The sequence below is a fragment of the Rhipicephalus sanguineus genome, chromosome 9 (genome assembly GCF_013339695.2).
Source record: "Rhipicephalus sanguineus isolate Rsan-2018 chromosome 9, BIME_Rsan_1.4, whole genome shotgun sequence".
NCBI lineage: Eukaryota > Metazoa > Arthropoda > Arachnida > Ixodida > Ixodidae > Rhipicephalus > Rhipicephalus sanguineus.
In genome coordinates, this window is record NC_051184.2 from 39,401,403 (window position 1) to 39,422,765 (window position 21,363).

General features: G+C 47.2%; 1 protein-coding gene across 1 annotated transcript in view; it reads left to right on the plus strand.

Annotated features, from left to right (window-relative positions):
* Nucleotides 1–231: 231 nt before the first annotated feature.
* Nucleotides 232–21,363, plus strand: part of LOC119405033 (Krueppel-like factor 2) — a 61,488-nt gene continuing 40,356 nt past the window's right edge. The window contains exon 1 of the mRNA XM_037671785.2: nt 232–583. Coding sequence (XP_037527713.1) covers nt 512–583 — 72 coding nt within the window. The 5' untranslated portion in view covers nt 232–511. The remainder of the gene's footprint in view (nt 584–21,363) is intronic.

Consider the following 21,363-nt stretch of genomic DNA (forward strand, 5'->3'; position numbering starts at 1 on the left):
CGTTGGGAGACGAGACGCGCTCCAAAAGAGGAGGAGTAATCTTTCTTGCGCCGTCTGCCGAAAGCGGTGGGCGGAGCTTTAATTCGGATGCGCGAACCGGGATTGGTCGCCGGCGGCAACCGAGAGGCGTAGCTTTCCAGGTTTGGACCTGGGTGAAAGGAGGAGGAGGAGCGATCGACGACCGAGTACGGCGGTTGCCTGCATCGTACGGCGACGGTACGGTGTAGAGGAGAGAGCGGTCGTCGCGCGGCGGCGCTGTGTTCGGTTTCGGTGCCAGTGTCGCTCCGGGCGCTCCGCTGTTCGTGCGATCGCGTGGCGCTCCTAGGCTGCCGGCGGCGTTGACGCGGCGTTTTGACGACGATTTTTGTTTCTGCGCACGTGCGTCGACAGGGGCGCTACAGTTCGACGAAGGAAGGGCAGCGGCGGAGTGCGGCAAGATGGCGGCCAGGTGTCGTCCTCCTGCCCGCCGGAGACGGGTCCGGACCGTCGATCGTGCCCTAGGGGCAGGTCCATGACGAGTGCTGCACTCTTGTTGCCGGCGCCGCAGGCGAGCTTGGGCGCCGACATGGCTGACTTCCAGGACGTGAGTAGAAAGCTAATCACCGTGTCTCTCGGTTGACGATGTTCGCCGAATTCGCTCATTGTCGAACTCGTGAACGGCCGTGATGTCGGCGGAGCCTTGCGCTGCGCAGTTATCATCGTTCTCTTCACGCGCGCATGATCATCTACGCATGAACTTGAGCTCCTGGAAAAGGTTGTTGCTTTTAGTACGAACTTAACCATTTGGCAAAACTGTCGAGCAAGGATTGATGAATAAGCGTGTGCGAACTCCTTCGCCAAAATGACTAACTTGATCAATGTCATTATCCACCTCCTTTATGTAGATCGAGTCGTAGATTAAGATGGCATTGTCTTATTCACGTAATGTTTTTACCCCGCTGCACAGCAAAGTTCCGTAGATTAGGGTTAGGTTAATCAAAGTAAACTTGCCTATATAAATATCGGAGTACAGAATCTCCAGTTGAGGTGCTTCCCAAGAAAGGTCCTGCGATGGCGTTGCAGACATTTTTGATGAGCAATGGTGCCGATGATCGCCATGCGCACGGCACCACCAAGATACGCCGCGGTAAGGTGTATTATTTTCATGCGGATGTAATTATCGCACGTATTGAAGCTCCATTGTTCCTTGATCAGGCTGTCAGCCTATACAAGGGGAGTATCACTCAAGGGCGCGACAGTGCAGTTCTGTGAAGTAAGCCCGTTATTATACGCCATCGTCGAAGCAGAGCTATACGCAGCAATTTTCGGGTGCGGCGTAGTGTAAATGTTCTGGCGTTCATATAATAGGTTCGTGTCCCACGCGTATATCATTGCGATTGACAGTTTTATCGACTGGGACCAATGTGATCTATATACTATAGCATTGTTCATACATTTCCCGGTGGTGAATTTTTTGTGCTGGCTTGCACGTGCTCAAGACACTTATATACGCGCACGTGGGTGCAGCTTGAAATACAGCAAGCGTTGAACACCTCGAGGAACACAAAGGAATGAAGGCCTATACGTGCCAATCTTGCTAAAAGAACATCTACACAGTATGAATTTGGTGCGCACATATATATTGTCGCACTACTTATCAGGCTGAGACTGGAAGCACATGCGCCTGTAACGGCCCCATCTGGTGATTATGTCTCGCGAACACAAATCAGGCGTCCCTATCTGTGTGGGGATCTGGACGCGGCTTACTCGCTATGGCACAAATGTTTCTTCAGTCTGTAGTGTAATCTCAATACATGTATGCACTAAATTTCGCTGACGTCTATATATGTTTCTGAATAATCGTATTCCTATAGCATTTCCTGGTTAAACTAGGAGCATTACAGGACGCCAAGGCCGGCGCTGTTTTTTTTTTTTTTTTTTTCAACTGCACATCGGAAAGTACAGTATCGGTGACTTTACCGCGTCAGGACAGGGCTATGTACAGCGGTGAGCACTCTTAGGGTGAACACGCGAGTGCGTGGCCGACGGCACTGTCGGCGCCGCGTAACGATCATCGGTGGAAACATTGCGCATGCGCATCGTGCGTTCTACGAAATACTCTTTCCACCGCGCGCACACAAGCGTATCCCCAACAAGCATATCTATGACGCAGTGCGCGTGGTGGAAAGAGTATCGCAAAGCACATGCTGCTCATGTGCAAAGTTTCCAACGATGGCTGTTACGCGGCGCTGATAGTGCCGTCGGCCACGCGCTCGCGTGTTCACCCTAACAGTGCTCACCGCTGTACGTCCTGCTGAAACTGTGTGTTTAGAAAAAAAAAAAGGAGAGACCATTCAGAGCACTGCAGAATACTGTACAATGGAAGAGCGGTATAGAGTCCCTGATGCCAATTAACACAGGCATAAGAAACTCGCCACAGTATAGTGGATTGCGATTGTTTCATTGTCTTTGAAGGCATGAATTCATTGAACATTTTTGTTTCTTTGTAACAATTGACATCGCACAGTGTTGCACCTATAGTTCCCTGTAGATAGGGATAGCTTAGCGCTTTCCCATAGGAAAGTGCATATACCCTATATAAGCCGCCATTCCTTTTTCTGAGCAAATACGGAAACCTAAGAACCCTGAACTTCGTTGTATGACACAACGTTTACTGTCTTTGTCTATATATAGGATAATGGCTGACATGTGAGCTGCCATCATGGTTTTTATATATTTTGAGACGCTTCACTGGCTATACGGAGCCGAACCGTAAACTATAGCCGAGCATGGCTTTCATTGCATAAGAAAACCGAAAACTTCATTGTATGTAATCCTACCTTAACCACACAGACAAAATAAACAAAGTTATTGTGAAAACACGTACACGGCTGTAACACTTTAAGAAGAATGGTGTTCTTTGACTCTTCTTGCTACATGTGCACATGTGACTCTCGCATGTATATCTCTCTTTAGAAAGGCACGTTGGAGAGTCGTGGGATGTACAACTCTCTTTAAAAGACACGCTAACTCTCTTTTGGAGAGTCTTGCGTCTCACGACTCTCCTAAAGAGAGTCAGCGTGACTCTCTAAAGTAGAGTTATACATGTGAGAGTCTCATGTCTAGCAAAGAAGGAGTTAAAGGACACGTTTATTTCTTAGAGAGAACATATATAGTACAGCATTTTATCTTGAATGAAATCTCCCTTATCACTTGCGCATCTATGCGTAAGGGGCGATGATTCATATACCTCCACCCTCTGTGCCTGGTACGTAAGGTTAACGTGCTTTGCAGGTCATGATGGCGTATCTGCAGTGTAAACGAACGTTATACGCCGAAAAGGCGTCAAGAACCCGGCATTTCTGTGCATTCGCCATGATTCACCTCGAAGAAAAAGGGTATATAATCCGTTGATGCAGACTTCCATGGCACGCACTGGAAACAGCGTGCAGTAATGGCAATCCACAGGTACAAGCTTCCCACTGCGTCCACGAGATGAGATAGAAAGAACGACAAGAAAGCGCAGTTGGGAAAAAAAGCCATCGCACGCACGCAGGCCGTGAACGCATGCGGTGCGTGGGTTGGGCAACCGGACCCCGAACCAAGCAGGGTGCATGGTGCCTTACCGGCGCTCTTGTCGCCGTACGGCAGATAAATCGGCCCGATTAATCCCACGCCGCGGCGTTCCAACGAGCTCCTCCGAGGAAGAAGCCGTATGTACGAAGGAGCAGGACTGGGACTATATGTACGATATCGATGAGTGTAATGTGCAGAGTTTGATTTCGATCTGAGTGCTGCGGTCGGAACGTTGTTCTTTGTGGTGCGCGGCTGTCGTCGACTCGTGCTGCACGGCCGGCCGTTGTCGACGCATATGCGCCGGAGCGCTTGAAGAACTGCGCCTGATCTGAGCCGGCGATGCCGACGCGTGTTCTTTAGCGAAATGTCTCTGCAGCGCTGTGGGGGTCTCCGCCGCTTATACAGGGACTTCGTGTTTTGTGCATGCGAACTGCTTCAGAGAGCGCGGGAAATATATGAGAAGTAAAGTTAGGGAGTTTAACCAGCCGCGCGGTAAACTTTTTTTTTATATGCAGAACTTATAGAAATGCAGTAGCCGAGGGGATATACACCTCAACCTCAGCACAGCAAGCTAGTTAAAACAGAATAGTCGCGCGGTTCGGTTGGCTACCCTTCACCGGTAGAATAGATTAGATTATAAAAGAGGGGAGAATGTAAAGAACACGAAGAGTGCGGCTTCATCCTGCAGGGTACATAAAAATCGACAAATGCGCGGGTCCTGGTGCGATGTTCACATGACCATGACTCATTAAAACTTGTCTCCATTAAAATTTGTATGTATATCTCGGCCTGCCTCAGAAAAACAGTTGTGTCAAGACCAAGACAGAAGTATAAAGTCGGAAGCTTGAATGTCATGGGCTTGTTACTTTAAAAAGAAGCGGGTCGGTTAGAACGATGACCGCGGGACGCGAATAACATTGTTATCAATATCTCTCGATAAGCCCTCGTTCAGTAATGGTCACCATCAGTCGCCGTCTCAATGTAAAACATTCTGGCCACGAGTCGCCATCTCGATGTCTCTCTCCCACGTGATCACCCTCTATAAGTCATGACGCATCTGTATACACCTCCTGCGCCGGAAGTTATAGCGAAGCTCGCTCGCACAAAAAACTGTAGCAGTAAGTTACTGAGGATGAACAGAGGCTCGCATGCCAGTAGTTTTTTCTATGTTACTAAGTTGTGGAGGACCTTCATTTAACGCATGAGGTGATAGGTCCGAAACGTCGTAATTCCTTAAGGTTTTGCAGGCTATTTTATTGCCCGTGAAGCCGTGCACCCCTATATGCAAAGGAAGCTCGTGAACTACACCGATCGATATGTTATGAGAAGCCGGTGTTAATTTGTACCCAGAAGGACCCTCATTCATGTTGTCAATGTATACTGAACTTATATATAGCGTTTGCTGACATTGACGTATATATAGCTTTACAGACCCGCCGTGGTATGGCTTAGCAGGTAAGGTGTCGAGCTGTTAATTTATGTAATCCACTATGCACTATACAAACGATATGCATGCTGTATGATGTATTCGCATGCTCTTGTTATTGATATTTTTGGTTAGGACACATGTATTGGTTCTGGCACAGGCTAACACACCACAGTTTTGAAGTCCCAAATGTTATAAGATTTTTTCTCATTGTTTCGTATTGTTTCGTATATACAGTCAGTTCGTCGCTTTCAAACTTCAAAACATGCGGGTGTGTGATGTTGAGGGCACGTTGGCATGCGACAGAATCCGACAGTCGTCAATAAATATATATGCTCTTCGCTGTATATACGACCGACAGATCGTCAAGGAATCGTTGTGTCCTGATCTTGTATATTTATACTCTGACGAAGCACATACACACCTGTTGGTGACGTTACACTTGTAGACAGACAAGTCGCGTTCGGTATACACGCTAAGTAAGGGACGTCATCCGTGTTTTTTTTTTAAACCAGCAAACATATGCATAAAGCATATACGATGCTTGTATACGATACATTGAGAGCAGTAAAATGTGTTGCTTCATCACCTCCCGTCGTACACATAGAAAGTATCGCGCTATAATAAGCTAGAGGACGCGGGTTCGACTCGCTGTCATGGCAGTCGCATTTTGATTCATGTGAAATGCAACAACATCCATGCACTATTTATGTGCATCTTTTAAAGAACCCACGGCTAAAATTAATCTTCACCACGATATTACACCGGGTCGTCAACGATGGTCAACATGTATAAGATAATGTCTTTCCTTGGGACAACTGTCTCGGTGAACAACTATACATAATTCAGCGACTGCACCGTTATTGATTTCGAGCATGCGTTGTGCTCCCCATGACCTCCGCTATGGTATACCTCTTCCTGTGTGCTTATCACAGTTCTTCCTTACACCATTTCAGCAGCCTTGCTAAGATTGCTTCATGGGTGTATATATAGTGGTCACACCATGAATTTAGCCAAAGTGATATTCCGTAACAGTTTCGCCATTAACAAGCTGTCTATATATTCGGACACATATTCATTTGCACATACATCCTGTACCATGGTTCGATTAACTTTGATCGAAACAGGTCAGATACGGACATACCGCAAAGTATATGTGAATCTCTCACAGGATGCCAATCGTATTACAACCACCAGCCAGTGCGTGTACTATAACTCTTGTGAACAACAACAGACGCAATATACGAGAGACACGAAAGAAAAAAAGAAAGCGAAAGCATAAACGACGCCTGACTATAACAGCAAGCTCGTTGGTTTTGCGTAATCGTTTAAACTTCGCTAATGTTATAGGGTACACAAACTTGGGGAGGACACATGCTGAGATTGTGTCTTCTTCGTATCGCATGTCCTCCCTAACTTTGTGTATCCTATAACATTATCGAAGTTTAACAATTCTGACTATAACAGCAGTGCTTCACTCAATCAGCTGTCTCCCAGGCAACCTCAGGGCGCGAAACCACTCAACACCATTCGGAAGATGCGCATCAATACTGCGCATGCGCATGCCCTCCGCGGTTCCCTGGCTTCAGCAGTGATGACGAAGATGATGCAATGGGGTTTTGTAGCTCAAGGGCCGGTACGTGCAAAGAGCGCCAAGACAGATTACAGCTGCTCAGACAAGGTGGGATGTGATTTGACCAATGGAGTTAGGTGGGTGGTCATCTGAGTCGAAATCAAGAAGAAATGGACATGGGAAGGCTTGTAGCGCCAAGTTAAGATTTGCTGCTCATTAAGAGTAACAGGTTGATTCTAAGAGAGGGCAACTGCGTGAGGGGTAGGCTGAAAGCTGATTAGGTGCGGCAGATGACATTAAGAAGTTTGCAGGGATAACGTGCCGTGGCCGCATGAAGCCCAGGACCGGGTTAATTAGAGGAACATGGCGGAGAGATTTGCCCTGCAGTGGGCGTAGTCAGGTTGATGATGATGATGACGATTGGGTTTGAACAAAATTTCAGCTAATGTTGCCATTTGAAGGAAGGCTTTCCCCATACTTCATATATGGGTCATTTCTGAAGAGGATTTGACGACAGGTTTCGAGAAACTTATCGATATTGACCTCCAGCGTGACTGAAATCTGGACGCCGGTACTGAAATACAGAGCTTTTCTTCCGCGGTTATTTGACTGCACGGTTATGACCACATGGTTATGTTTGACTTCATGGTTATGTGACTGCACGGGGTGCCTCACAAAAAAAAAATGCTTGATAGCACTCACGTCTGTGTAGCTCATGAACATACTTATTAAGAAATAAAAAAAAAATATATGTGGGACGCGAGGATATGTCATGTGCGAGCTGGGCCGCGTGTGACTGCTTCCCTGACTACCATAACTGTAGCGTCAAGTTGTCTTTATGTACCTAACGTTGAAGGTATTGATGTTATGAAATTTCCATATTTTGAGAGTATGCGTACCGAGCTTGAGTCAACTGAGACTTTCTTAAGTTATGCCAGTTAACCATGTACCAAGTGAGGGTCAATTGTCGCTTTCTAAACTTATGTAACATAATTTCTTAAGGAGTGAACTCATCATAAGTTGACGTTTAATTGATTGTATATAGACTCAAAAGTAACTTGATACGCAGTCAATCGAAACGCGATGTACGCTTTTTTAAGCATAGACTGCCGGAGAAAAAACCGACGCCATGACAAAGACTGCTCGTGATCGAGAACTGTGTTGAGTAGAGCCAGTTGGTTGGTAACAACTTTATGGATAGTCCGGCGTTTCAATAAATTTCATGCTCTCTTTTCCCCGCACAAAGTATTTTGTTTTCTTGCTTACACAATGATGATGATGATGATAATGGTGGCCTGCGTCACTGGCTGCAAGATGATGCGTTGTTCTTGTCTTCCAAGAATGGCTCACACCCACAGCCGGGGATCGGTCGGCTGAGTTAAAATAATTGGACACACGTAAATTGTATCACTAACTAGGAATTTTGCATTAATTGAAGTAATTCTAATGCACCAGCGTATGAATTTAGCGACAAAATTGCCTTTATTCAATTAAAGACTTTCGGACAGCCATGCAGACATCTCCGTGGCAATTTAATATCGTTTTTCGTCCTCTTTCTTCTAATTTACTTTCCAGGCGGCGGCTGTGGGCAACAAAAGACGGAATAGGGTGAGGTTGTCTGTCGACGTGTGGGTGATCTCCCACCGAAACTACACCGCCGGAGATTTAAGTATCCGCCGCCAAATCGACCTGAACCGTTTGACAATGCCGCCTTTAAATGAAGTGTCTCCCAATCATATATTGCCGCTATTTCTAAGCAGTTTCTTAACTGCATGACCACTTAAAGTAACTTATCCGAATATTATGCCGGGTCAACCAGAGACGCGAATAAAGTCACATGGTCCCTTAGGCATCTATACTAAGACGACTCGAAGGTGAAAGCCATCTTTTTCTTTTCAGTCGATGGTATCGATTCCCCCGCTCTCGAAAGTTTTTTTGCATTCAACGTACGTGGTTTTGCGCGGCCTCCGGGATCGTTGCAAGCTTTCAGCACCTCACGTTGGTTAGCAGTTCCTCCAGGACCGGCCAACCTTTGACCAAGCGACTATGTCAAGAGAGGACGTCATCGTGTGACGTCCCAATTTTCGGCCACCTGTCATGTCATGGTGACGTTACATGACGGTTTTTTTTGCATAACTCGTGTCGACGCCTGCGGTCACTTTTTTTTAGTTTCATGAGGCATCTAAGACTTTCGCCTTAATTACTGGGTAATCCGGGTATTCACTGCAGTTGTTGCTCACGAAGTTCTGCTGGATAAGTGCAAAATGTTGGCCAATGAAGACCCCACTGATTGATGAATGTTCCAGGCTAGAATTTGGATGTTTACTTCCGGGCGTGTGTCTTTAATTTCAGTTGAACTCATGATCTCTCAAAGGTTGAAATTTAAAGCTGTGCCATGGCTTCCAGGAGATCTTAAGCTATACTGCTTGGCTATGAGAGTCGAAACATGAAGCCATGCTTAGTTCCGTGCTATTTTTAGTTTTTATTGCTCTACGTCTATAGCTTCTAAAGATATTACATAATATTTTCGAAAGCCTCTCGGCATCATTTCCAGCACATCTGTCCTTCATTTATATCAACCATTAGGGCTGCGAGCGCGTACTATCAGATGAGACGGTACCCTTTCGCACAAGCTTTTCGCCCTGCTGACACATGTACACTATACTCAGGGATTGAAATAGGACAAATCAGGGCTAAGTGATGCACACGTTTTCGTTTCTACCGTCTTCAGTTTGGGTCATATCGGCGTGATTTCGACTCGAATGCGTAGATCAGAGCCAACAGTTTCTTTATAGAGACCAGATTCGTCGCGACGTGACGTGGTTATCTTGAGCAATTGCGCATAAAAACCGTTATACTAAAAAAATTTGATGTCGCGTTTGGATCCCTGAGTACTGTATATACTTTGTTTTCTGCTGCTGGAAGGTCGTGAGTTCCATACCTGGACTCGGTGGCAACATTCTCATGGATTTGCGATTTTGGCGCACTCTAAGTGACAATCCCATATATGGTCACTGCTAATCCGGTGTTTGTAGTATATATATGTCAATCAGTATGCGTTGCTGGCATAATGTTCAAACGCTTCCGAGCTTGCTAAGCCAGCTCAAACTCGCAGTGTTTTTCCGCGAGTATACAATCTTGCGGAAAAACAGAAATATGTGCAACATTAGTCATCCTGTTAGAAAATTTTGGGTCCTTCCTTATTCGTTGACCATTCGGCCCTGGTTTGACCACCAGGCCGTTGATGTTTCCGCACCATAAGTTGCCTTGTCATAGACAGTCGTTGCGAAGGCTTCGAAGCAGAGTCTTAACTGGAGAGTTTAAGACGAAAGTAGGCTTATATGCAACAAAGGTTTTGTCTGCCGTGGTACTACAGTGGTTACGATGCTCGGCTGCTGACCCGAAGGTCGCGGGCTCGATCTCCGCCGCGGTGGTCGCATTTGGACGGAGGCGAAATGGTAGAGGCCCGTATATTGCCACGTGCGTACTACGAGAAAGACGAAGACGACAGCGCAAAGGCTCATACGCTTTATACAGGAGGCAGAAGAAAGAAGAACTCGCTGGCGCGCGGTATTAAAAAGACCGACCTGCTGCTCTTCTCTCGATCTTTGCTTTGCGACCTCTCTTTCGACGTCGCGACAATATGTTGTGCGATGTCAGTGCACGTTGAAGAACACCAGATGGTCGAAAGTTCCAGAGCCCTCCACTGAGGCGTGCCTCATGCTCGTATCGTGGTTTTGGCACGTCAAACTCCAGATATTATTATTACAGTGCTTAGAATAATAAAAAAAAAACTTACACACAGACTGTTTTCAAACACTTCATTTAAGCTCTCGCACTGTAAAAGTGGCATTTTAAGAATTAAATGCAAAATCAAAAACAGCTCTAGAGGTCAACTTTAGGCTAGGAAGTACCCACACAGGTCAGAAAAATTTACTAATTAAGACAAATTAATGACAATAATGCTGAGAAAGAATAATCTTTGTCTAAATTTACTTAATGCTTCACTGTACTTTTATGCAACAAGACTCGCCTGGAATGTACCCTGCCGAGGAATGGCCGACGTGCTCCCTTCCCGTGAACCCCCGCGACTCGGGATAGGTTGTCCAAGTCCTGACAGCGTGCTGCCGCTCCCCGGGACGCTGCCTCGTCTTAACCCGTGGAAGCACTTGTCCGTCTAGACGCAGCAAATGAGGCGTGAAGTCAATTTATTGAACAAGCGGCCGCCGACCGCCTCCTTCGCGTTGGTTTGCGTTAACTACGGCGCGAACCGAATTTATGGACGAAACGGCGCCGTCCCGCTCTCTTCACCGCGAGTTCATCGAACCTTACGGGTATTATTTCAACGCTGGCATTCGTTTTATCGTGTTACTATAGCGTATATAACTCCGCTATTCGAGTTTTTATAGTTCTGTTTAACATTAGTAACTGCGTAGAATAGTTGATGTAACGTGCATACTTACCAAATTATTTTCTTCTATTGAACTCAGCCCTGGTTAACCTCCCTGCCTTTCTTTTTTCCTTCTCCTCCTTCTGTTGAACTCATTAACGTCCATTTTGATGCCCCTGATTTTTACGAGCAACATTAGCTTTTATGGGTGGGATTCGATTTATGTCAGTTACAAACTGCAGCCCGCGAAAGGCTACGGTATTAAAAAGCGTAACGAAAAAAAAAAAAAAAGACCAGGAGCAATAAACTAAGCAAAATGTTTCTGCAGAGCGTTCATTGAAAACATGTGTGTACTCAGGGCAGGTTACCGCGAAGTTGGCGCAGGATCAGTAATAAACGTGATGAATCAAACGCCAGACTTATAGTATACTATTAAACGCAGGCATAATGCCAAGTATCTGTTCCAAGGGCAGCACTTCCGGACGCCCACATGAAGCGAGTGCCGTCGCATTCCGATCGTATATTTCTTCGTGTCGTTATGCATGTACCTCGGCGTATACGATGGCCCGTACAACGCGATGCAGAGCTAGGTATAGAGGAATAAAACAAACATCAGTTATACGTTAAGCAGATCGCAGTATGTGGTTTGCCACGCTACGCTAATGAAAGTGTGGCCGTACGCAAAAAAATCTAAAATACTCAGTACGAACTTTCAAGCACATAAAGCTCTCTGGTTTCGTCGTGTACATATATATAGGTACGGCGCCGTATTACGACGCGTATTCCGAGAATCGCAGTGCTTGGGCATCAACGGCGCGGGCTGCTCGATCGTCAAAGCGTTCAGCTGAAAAAGAGCGAACCAGTTCCGTTATCAATTTTACGTCCGCAATAGATAACAGGTGCGCGCACGTGTAAGGCGGTGGGGGAGAGCGATTCGTGCGTGAGTGAGGGTGTATATATAGTAATCAAAAGCCACTCCGCAAGAAGAAAAATAAATTTTAAGAAATAAAAAGAAATTGAGTGAGTGAGTGAGTCACCCGCCAGGGTGCATGAACAGGTCTTGGTTTACGCGATAAATATATACACCTTGGATAAAAGCCATAAGCCTTGAGATGGTCACTGAGAGGCTTGGATTTCTTTCTTTCTTTCTTTCTTTCTTTCTTTCTTTCTTTCTTTCTTTCTTTCTTTCTTTCTTTCTTTCTTTCTTTCTTTCTTTCTTTCTTTCTTTCTTTCTTTCTTTCTTTCTTTCTTTCTTTCTTTCTTTCTTTCTTTCTTTCTTTCTTTCTCTTTTGCGTAACCGCGACATTCCTTCGTTGGCTTGTGTGGCATTCAGTTTTCTTAGACCTGCACACAGATTGCCAATTAACGCTTCGCCCTTCGGCGCAGCGTGAGCGTTCTTTAAAACTCATCCGAAGGTCGATTCACTTCATATAGAGCGTTAGAGCGTTACCAAACGTTTCTTGCTTTACGCGACGTTGCTTGCTTGGCGTAAGCGCTAAGGCGATAATTCACTTTGATGAGTCATACCGTCCCTTTGTTGGGTACTGATATGTTCCTTGTGAGCGAAAACAAAATAAAAAAAAAACGGGACAGTGGAGTGGGGACGGGGGGGGGGGGGGGTTGGCAGTCAGCTTTGTTGTCGGCGAGCGCGCAGCATCCCTGCATTCTCTAAGTGTGCTCTTCATGCTAAATGTCTTATTTCCTATAACGGTAAGGCAATCGGCTTAGAAAGTCATTACAATGCAAATGACAGGGCATCTTACATGCTGGCTCTATATTAAATGCGAAGCATTTCTTAGCGAACTTCTGCGACTTTGAGCGTATCTATCTATCTATCTATCTATCTATCTATCTATCTATCTATCTATCTATCTATCTATCTATCTATCTATCTATCTATCTATCTATCTATCTATCTATCTATCTATCTGTCTGTCTGTCTGTCTGTCTGTCTGTCTGTCTGTCTGTCTGTCTGTCTGTCTGTCTGTCTGTCTGTCTATCTATCTATCTATCTATCTATCTATCTATCTATCTATCTATCTATCTATCTATCTATCTATCTATCTATCTATCTATCTATCTATCTATCTATCTATCCGCCTACGACCTTGTGCTCTCCTGGTCGCTTGGTTAATCGAATGTACACAAAAATTGGTATGGCGTAACATGACTGTATGACGAATATCAATGACAAGTCATAACATGAAAATCATGACACGCATGTCATGTACAGCATGATTTACATGCCACGCTCAAGGTTCGCTGGCGGCCGTTTCGCTAGCTTGATATACACCAAAATTGGTATCTTGTAACGTGACTGTGTGACGAACATAAATAACACGAGTTAACATGAAAATCATGACACGCCTGTCATGTACAGCATGACTTACGTGCCACGCTCATGGGGCGCTGGCGGCCGTTTCGCTATAGCTTGATCTACCCCGAAATTGGTATTGCGCGACGTGACTGTGTGACGAACATAAAAACACGAGTTAACATGAAAGTCATGACACACATGTCATGTACAGCATGACTTACGTGCCACGCTCATGGTGCGCTGGCCACTGTTTCGTCAGCTTGATCTACCCCGAAGATGGTATTGCGCGACGTTACTGTGTGACGAACGTAAATAATAGGAGTTAACATGAAAACCATGACACGCATTTTCCTCAATGACATACAAGACGATGTATGCAGCTCTTTGCTGGCTGCTTCGCATTACATCGATTGCCACAATGCGTGGGATCTGCCGGCTTTTTTGTTTGTTTGTTACGCACAATGTTATGGGTTGTGTCACGCATGTTCAAAGCAGTCCGGATGGCAAGATGGCGGCGCCCAGGAGGCCCTCGTCGTAAAGGTGCACGCTAGATTATGCCTTGCAGGCAGCAAAACGGAAGGAACGTGCATTTTTCTCCTCTCCTTCGAACTCTTCTCCCGCCCTCCATCACGAATTCACGGCTCTGAATAGAGAACCACGGCCACACCGGAGAGCTGCTGCTCAAGACCGCCCACTCCTCGCTTCACTCCCGCGAGGTGCTCAAATAAGGACCCATCTCTGATACGCGAAGCACGCCTCCGTGCGAGGATGACGACAACGGTCTTCGCCTCGTTCACGTTTTAACTTTCATCGAGGGTGCGAATTTTTTTTTTTTTTTTTAAGAGTTCGCATGCACTCTCTCACGAGACGGCGGCAGCGCGCTATAGGCTTAAAGGGAGATGCACTATCCAGTCGGAGAAAGGGGCGGGGGTAAAAGAAAAAAAGCATTAGTAGGTCGCCACCATGCATGCGACAGCCTGCACACCAGCGAATGCATCGAGAGGGCCAACGCGTTTAGGAGACTGCAGCGGAGACCGCCGTGCTTTCGCTTTCAAGTCTTCTGACACGCGCTGTCATAGACTCCGTGTGTACGAGAGAGAGTGAGTGAGAGTGAGTGAGAGAGAAGCGAGAGCTTGCCCACCTGAAGCTGGTTCTGTAAACAAGTTGCCTTATAAACCACGGTGCGCCAATGCGCGCTTGAGATTTGCCGCCTGCCTCGAAACGATGTGCTTGACCGAAGAAGACATCTTATTCGCTGTGCACCTGTAGTGGTGCGCGCTTTTTATTCGTCAGTGCACTTCTCAGCTACCCAGGACGCGTGATAAAACGTTTGTCGCGTCTTCTTATGCGGCGACTTGTCGTATAGATATACCTATATATATGCACCATGCGGAGCGTGAGAGTGTGTGAAAGCACGGTGCGATAACTAATGCGGCGGGTGCATGCCCGTTCCGCGGGCACCCCGTATCGTCAAGTCTGGTTTTTTGAGAGGATATCGCTTGTTTAAAGAGATGCAGAGTGGTGGTCTACGTTATATGTAGTGCGACTGCGAGAGTGCGTTTCGCGGTGTAAAGTTCTTGAAGTATATCACTAAAAGAACAGTATAGGGAACCGTGTAAGTAAAAAAAAAACAAAAGAAAAGAAAGGTTACGAAAGCGAAGCGCTGAGCAAGTCGCTTGAGTTCAGGGTTCGAGTAAGTCAGCTATCTTTCTTTTTTTTCTGTTTTATTTTTTAGCATTATCGTAGCTGGTTGCTCGTGTATAGGTTCTAGGTGCGGTTGCGGCCGTTTTTTACTGCTGTCAATCTCAGGAATATTTATCTCGGTTATCAAAAAAAAAAAAAAAAAAAGAAACAGACAAGCAAAACGAACGTGCACTTGCCTTGATGGGTGAATCGTTACGTCGTAAAACTGCTGGAACGGCACATTTAAAAATAGTCGCGTCTCCGTGGAGTAGTCAGATGAAGACGCGCCTATCGAGGCGAAGGCGCAACTCGGGTTTGAGACTACAGAGGAGAAATGAAGAGATACGGCTGGGATGAGGTCGAGATACAAAGTCCGTGTTCTTGCGTGCGTCGGAGAGAGAGAGAGAGAGAGAGAGAGAGAGCCAGATGACAGAAGAAACATACAGGGAAGCTAAACAGAAAGAAAAAAAAAACCCGGTTTGCTACCCTGTACTGAGCAGGGGGAGCGGAGGTTAAAAGATAGGAGACAAGAGTTAGCAGAGGGGCCAGCCGCTTCCAGTAATCATCCAAAGGGGGGCACCATTTCTGCCCTATATTCCATTACTCAGTCTTAACCATGTCGCGAAGTTATGGCGACGCATGATTTTTGACAATAAGGGCTGCCGATGGACTCCCGATGTCGCATTCCAAGTACTGCATGTTACTTCCCACCAGTTGCCGCCGGAAAGCTGGGGGCCAGTGACAGGTCCTGTAGATGCACGTCATCGCTTCATTTCATTTTTGCATCCACTGCGAAGCTCGTCTTCTTTCGTCTCGACCAGTGGAGTGGGAAGAATTTGAGGGTGGGGGGAGAGGGGGGCGTCATTGCAATGAAACCGCCCCCCCCCCCCCGCCTTGCCCCTTTGGAAAACCCCGAAAAGCCCTCTGGCTGGTAGTTGTGAACCGGCTCCTACTTCCTTTCTGTCCTTGTATATTTGTATATGTTTCCACATCAAATAATAACAGTACATGATAACAAATAAAGCAAAAGGAGGTGCGTGATTTGGGCATCTCCGTGCAATGCGCTTCGTTCTCCGTATATCGGCTTTCTCGCGAATTCCAAGACGACGAAATCACACTGCGTGTCCAAGAACTTTTCATCTCTTCAAGCTGCCACCCTCCCCTGAGCTACTGTCTCACTTGAAGTAACACCTATAGAAGAGATAACTGAATGTTTCGGTCGGCCGTTCTGGGGCAACTTTAAGGGGATGTTCATTAGAGTAATGGCCTCTGCATTGACATTTCGTTATTGAAGACGTCCCGTTCCATACGCAACACCGAGTCTAAACTGCAGGCACGCACGCGTTATATTGATACCATGCAGCGTTCCGCACGTTTATACACACGCAGACACGCGATCTATATACGCGCTGCACGTGTACACACTCGGAGTATAATATAAGCGTCTTTCGGGCTTCTAGGCCACCCGGCGTGTGTATGTATACGACAGTGGCTGGCGCATCGTATAGGGCACCGCCCAAGCCAAACACGGCGAGACGGTCTGTGGCCGATGTCCACTCTGTGCTTGCGGCACGCGCGAGCTCGATCGTCCGCTGCTGCCAGAGCCGCGCTATGTAGCCACGATATCGATCTCTCTATTCCAGCCTCGTTACAACTTGCACCATCAACGCTTCGGCATAGCGAAGTTGCGCTGCGCGTCGACGCTTCTCGAGATAGTATTGAAGTCGCGAGGAAAAGATTTATCGAGGTTTCGTGGTCCGTGGCAGTTCTCGGCGCGATCGACTGACGTTGACATTGTCGGCTTCATTTGTCTCGAATGAAGTGGAATGATTTCTCACCGTTCACTTTATTTCGTTAAAGGGGTGCAATGAATAATAAACGACGAACGCTTAAACATACAGGGTGCACAAATTGTGCAGTTGCTTCTATAAGCACTTACAAGATGTACAAGTTACACAATTGCTTCATTCGGCGGCTTCAATAGTCACGAATGAACTGAAATAACTTTGCCTTTATCTTTAAAGGTGGGCAAAGAGTAATAAATGACAAACGCTTCAACATACAAGGTATACAGTTACTATATACAAGGTATACAATTGCTTCATTAGTCACGAATGAAACGGGATAACTTTCACCTTCACATTATTTCCTTAATTAGGTGCAAAGAATAATACATGACGAGCGCTTTAACATACAAGGTGTACAAGGAACACAGAATTGCTTCATTCGGCTTCGTTCGTCACGAATTAAGTGAAATAACTTTCACTTTATCCTTGAAAATATGCTAAGAATAATAAGTGGCGATCACTTTAACATAAAGGTGATTAGGTCTGCAATCTCTTCTATGAACAATTTTACATAAAATGTATACAATGTAAACATACAGTTGCTGCTATGAACACCTTTATGTGCAAGGTGTACAATGTGTAGATTCTATGAATACTTTAATTTACAAGGTGTGCGAGGTATACAATTGCTTGCATCGTCACGAGAGAAGCGGAATAACTTTCACTTTCCTTAAAGCGCTGCAATGAATAACAAATGACGAACAGTTGGTGTATACTACAGGTGTGCATGGTGTACAATTCCTTATATGAAGGCAGATGATCTGGACATAACAGAACGCCACATAAACACCTAAGAACGCCGTAGAACGCCCAATGAATTATGTACTAAAGCTTGTAAAGTGTCAGCGGGGTAATGAATTCGCCTAGTCCTCAACGCGAATTTTGTATCCCTTCGAGGATTCCGGCTCGCTATAAGGCTCTGCAACATTGGTTACGAGTTTGATATACGCTCCACTTTTGTAAATGGCTGATTTCTCTCTGTTTGTGGTGTTTTTATATGTTTACACAAGTAGCAACATTATACTTGTGCTCCAGGGTCGTAGCCAGGATTTTATTTCGGGAGGGGTCCGACCACCTCCTAATCGTATGGGCATGTTTGTTCCGTGGGCCTCTCTCTCCATAGACCCTCTTTCTTGCCCCTATTTCCCCTCCCCAGTGCTGGGTAGCAAACCAGATGCTAATATCTGGTTAACCTCCCGGGCTCCTTTTTTCATCTCTCTCTCTCTCTCTCGTGTTCCGTGGGGAAGTGTCCTATACATGATATGCTGTAAATAACTATCTGCGCCATTATTTCGCGCTATACGCGCGATACTTCTCCCACTCGTCGAAACAAATCAGCGTCGGCACAGATAGAACGCAGCGCCGACCTTTTACGGGGGCCGCCGTATCCCACCGTTGTGTCGTGCATGCCACGCGCGTCGTCTCCCACAGAGGGGACGGTTTGTCATGTCGTCGGCCGCTCGGTCGGTCGGTCCGCGGCGAGAAAGATGGCAGTGGGGAGGGGTCGTGTCAGGTGCTGGCATCCTGTCCCTGCTGGCTCGCTTTGCTAGGCTCGGCGGCGATCCGTAGTGCGCCGGCACGTGCCTCGGCCAGCGACGCGTGGACGCGACAGGTACGCGCGGTTGGTGGCGGTGCGGGGGAGGGGGGGGAGGGGGGCATTGCCAAGGGGGCGCGAAGGGGAGTCGGTTGCGGAGCTGGACCCTACCGGAAGAGCGACACGCTCCGCCGACTTCCGGTTGGCATACGCGACGGGACTTTTTGGTTGTTCTAGAGGGTACGCACCTCCTTTCTCCACCTCTTCTCAACGCTATAGACGACACGCACCGCGCGCTTGCGATGGCGTGTGCCGCCGCGGCGTTCGCACGTCGACCCACCCTCAACGTTTCGTTGAGAGGCAGGAAATCGGCCGCAGTGTGTCCAGTATACAACTCCAGATCCGCTCGCTGCCATTCACGATGTATTTAGTACCGCAGCGTTTATACGGCACATTGACCGACAGTCGTTGTTTGCGACCCGCCGTGAATTAGCTCAGAGGCTATACGGCGTGGCGCTGTGGAGTACCAGGGTGAGAGTTACCATTGTGAAGACTATGTCACACTTCAGACAACTGTGACGCAGACTGTGGTGAACAAATGAAAGACGTTTCATGCATGAAGGCGCAAAGGTTAAAGTGTTGTATGTTTAACCTGATGCGGATAACACTGATATGAACCGCCAACCTCAACTCGGTCGAGGACAAAAAAAAAAAACAAAAAAAAAAGGCGCTTGATGGAAAATTCAGACGAAAACATCGTGCTATAATGATAGTTAACCTAATGAGGATCTCGCCTCTTTGCGGTCTTCCCGCTGCTAAGCCCCCAGACGCGAAGACCTGTCGTCTAAATCGCATACTGCTAGCGCCATGAATAGAGCACCACCATGAAATAGTGCGTGCTGGCACCACTATTTCGAAGTGATTAAACTATGTTTTAAGTAACGCTTCCCTGTCTATGTTCCTGGAACAACAAATATGTATGCTGTGTATAATACCGTGATAAGAACTTGACTGATTTGAAGTGCGCGGCCGATTGCGCGTGTGTATCGTGGAGATCGAGAGAAGAAGACGCCGATGCGCTGGACAGGTCGGCAATGTCGCTAGCCTGAGCTGGCTGGGCGGTATACCCGCGTTCCCGATCGAGTGTGCGGCTACCCAATTAAGGCTCGTGACCTGGGTCCTGAGTTCACCCGGCGTCGGCGTGTTCCGGTGCCGCGGAGCCGTGTGTGAAACGCCTGTATACAATCTACTGAGAACAAATAGAAGAAAAAGAACGAGACGATGATGGCTCGCCTTCGAGTCGTCTTGGGCGAATACATAGGTTACCGTGTGACCTATGTAAGCGCGTTATAATGCACCCCAGCTTGCTGTGTATACATGCACACGTCCGGTTTTCCGTTGTCTCCGAAGATCGCGTCGCCGTGGCGATACCGCGCGCGCTTTCGACGACTTGCGCACGCGGGGCATCCGCGCCGCGCTCATGCATGTTGCATCACGCGTCGCCGTGCAGTGTGTGTAGCGGGCCGCGCGGTGGGGGAGAGCTCTACTGACCGCGAATGCGTCGTCGTCTCGCCGCCGTCGCACACGCACGCACGCTATAGAACAGCAGCAGCATCAGCCGCCAAGGGCGTGTCCTCTTGCACCTATATCCCCCTCCCTACCAGCGGCTGCTCACGCTCCACATCCGCTGTGCATCGTCGTCTCGTCCTGTCCTCACGGCATATATATATATATATATATATATATATATATATATATATATATATATATATATATATATATATATATATATATATATATATATATATATATATATATATATATATGTTCTACGGACCGTTGGACAAGCGTCCGCTGCAGGGGTGCTACAACGCCGTACGACGTCGAAGACTGCGTGCACAACGGAATGCCGCGAACCACGCTGTTGTCTCGTGCAACAAGGCGAGGGGATGTCAAACAAGTGCGAAACATTGAAAGGGCCATACATTTCACGCGGAGCGATTACGCGATACGTACGGTTATCGCGTTACCGTATGAACCGTATATGGACCCGTATGGACCGTTTCCCGTTATGGACCATCTACTCGTACACGTGGTCCGCCAGAATGGCGCAGTGTCCTCTTAATTTCTTACGAGGCTGGGCGGTGGCCTCATGCTGACCGAGGATGACGACAGATTGATTGAGAGCTGCTTTGTGACACGCGGAGAAGCCGCCGCTAAGTGCCCTGTCGGCATGCGGCTATACTGCAACAATACGGACATCGACCGTTATAATGCGCGTTGTCTCGGTGCTGCGAACGACGTTTTATGTCATCCCGCATGCGATAACACAACTGGCAACGAGAACGAGCAGGTGCAAAGGGATTCCCTGGCCAAGATGAACGCAACCGACATTGGTGGCCAGCAGGGCTCAATTTGCCTGAGCGTAGGCAAGCCCTACATGATCACGGCCAACATCGACGTAAGTGACGGCCTCGTTAATGGAAACATGGGCACCTTGCGGTACATTGAGCGCGACTAACACGTCAACCTTTTGCGACTGTGGCTTGAATTTCGGACGTATACGGTAGGCATACGGTAGGCTTGAATTTCGGACGTATACGGTAGGTATACGGTAGGTTCGCGGCGTGCACAACGGAATGCCGCGAACCACGCTGTTGTTTCATGCAACAAGGCGAGGGGATGTCGAACAAGTGCGAAACATTGAAAGGGACATACATTTCAGGCGGAGCGATTACGCGATACGTACGGTTTTCGCATTACCGTATGAACCGTATATGGACCCGTATGGACCGTTTCCCGTATGGACCATCTACTCGTACACGTGGTCCGCCAGAATGGCGCAGTGTCGTCTTAATTTCTTACGAGGCTGGGCGGTGGCCTCATGCTGACCGAGGATGACGACAGATTGATTGAGAGCTGCTTTGTGACACGCGAAGAAGCCGTCGCTTAGTGCCCTGTCGGCATGCGGCTATATTGCAACAATACGGACATCGACCGTTATAATGCGCGTTGTCTCGGTGCTGCGAACGACGTTT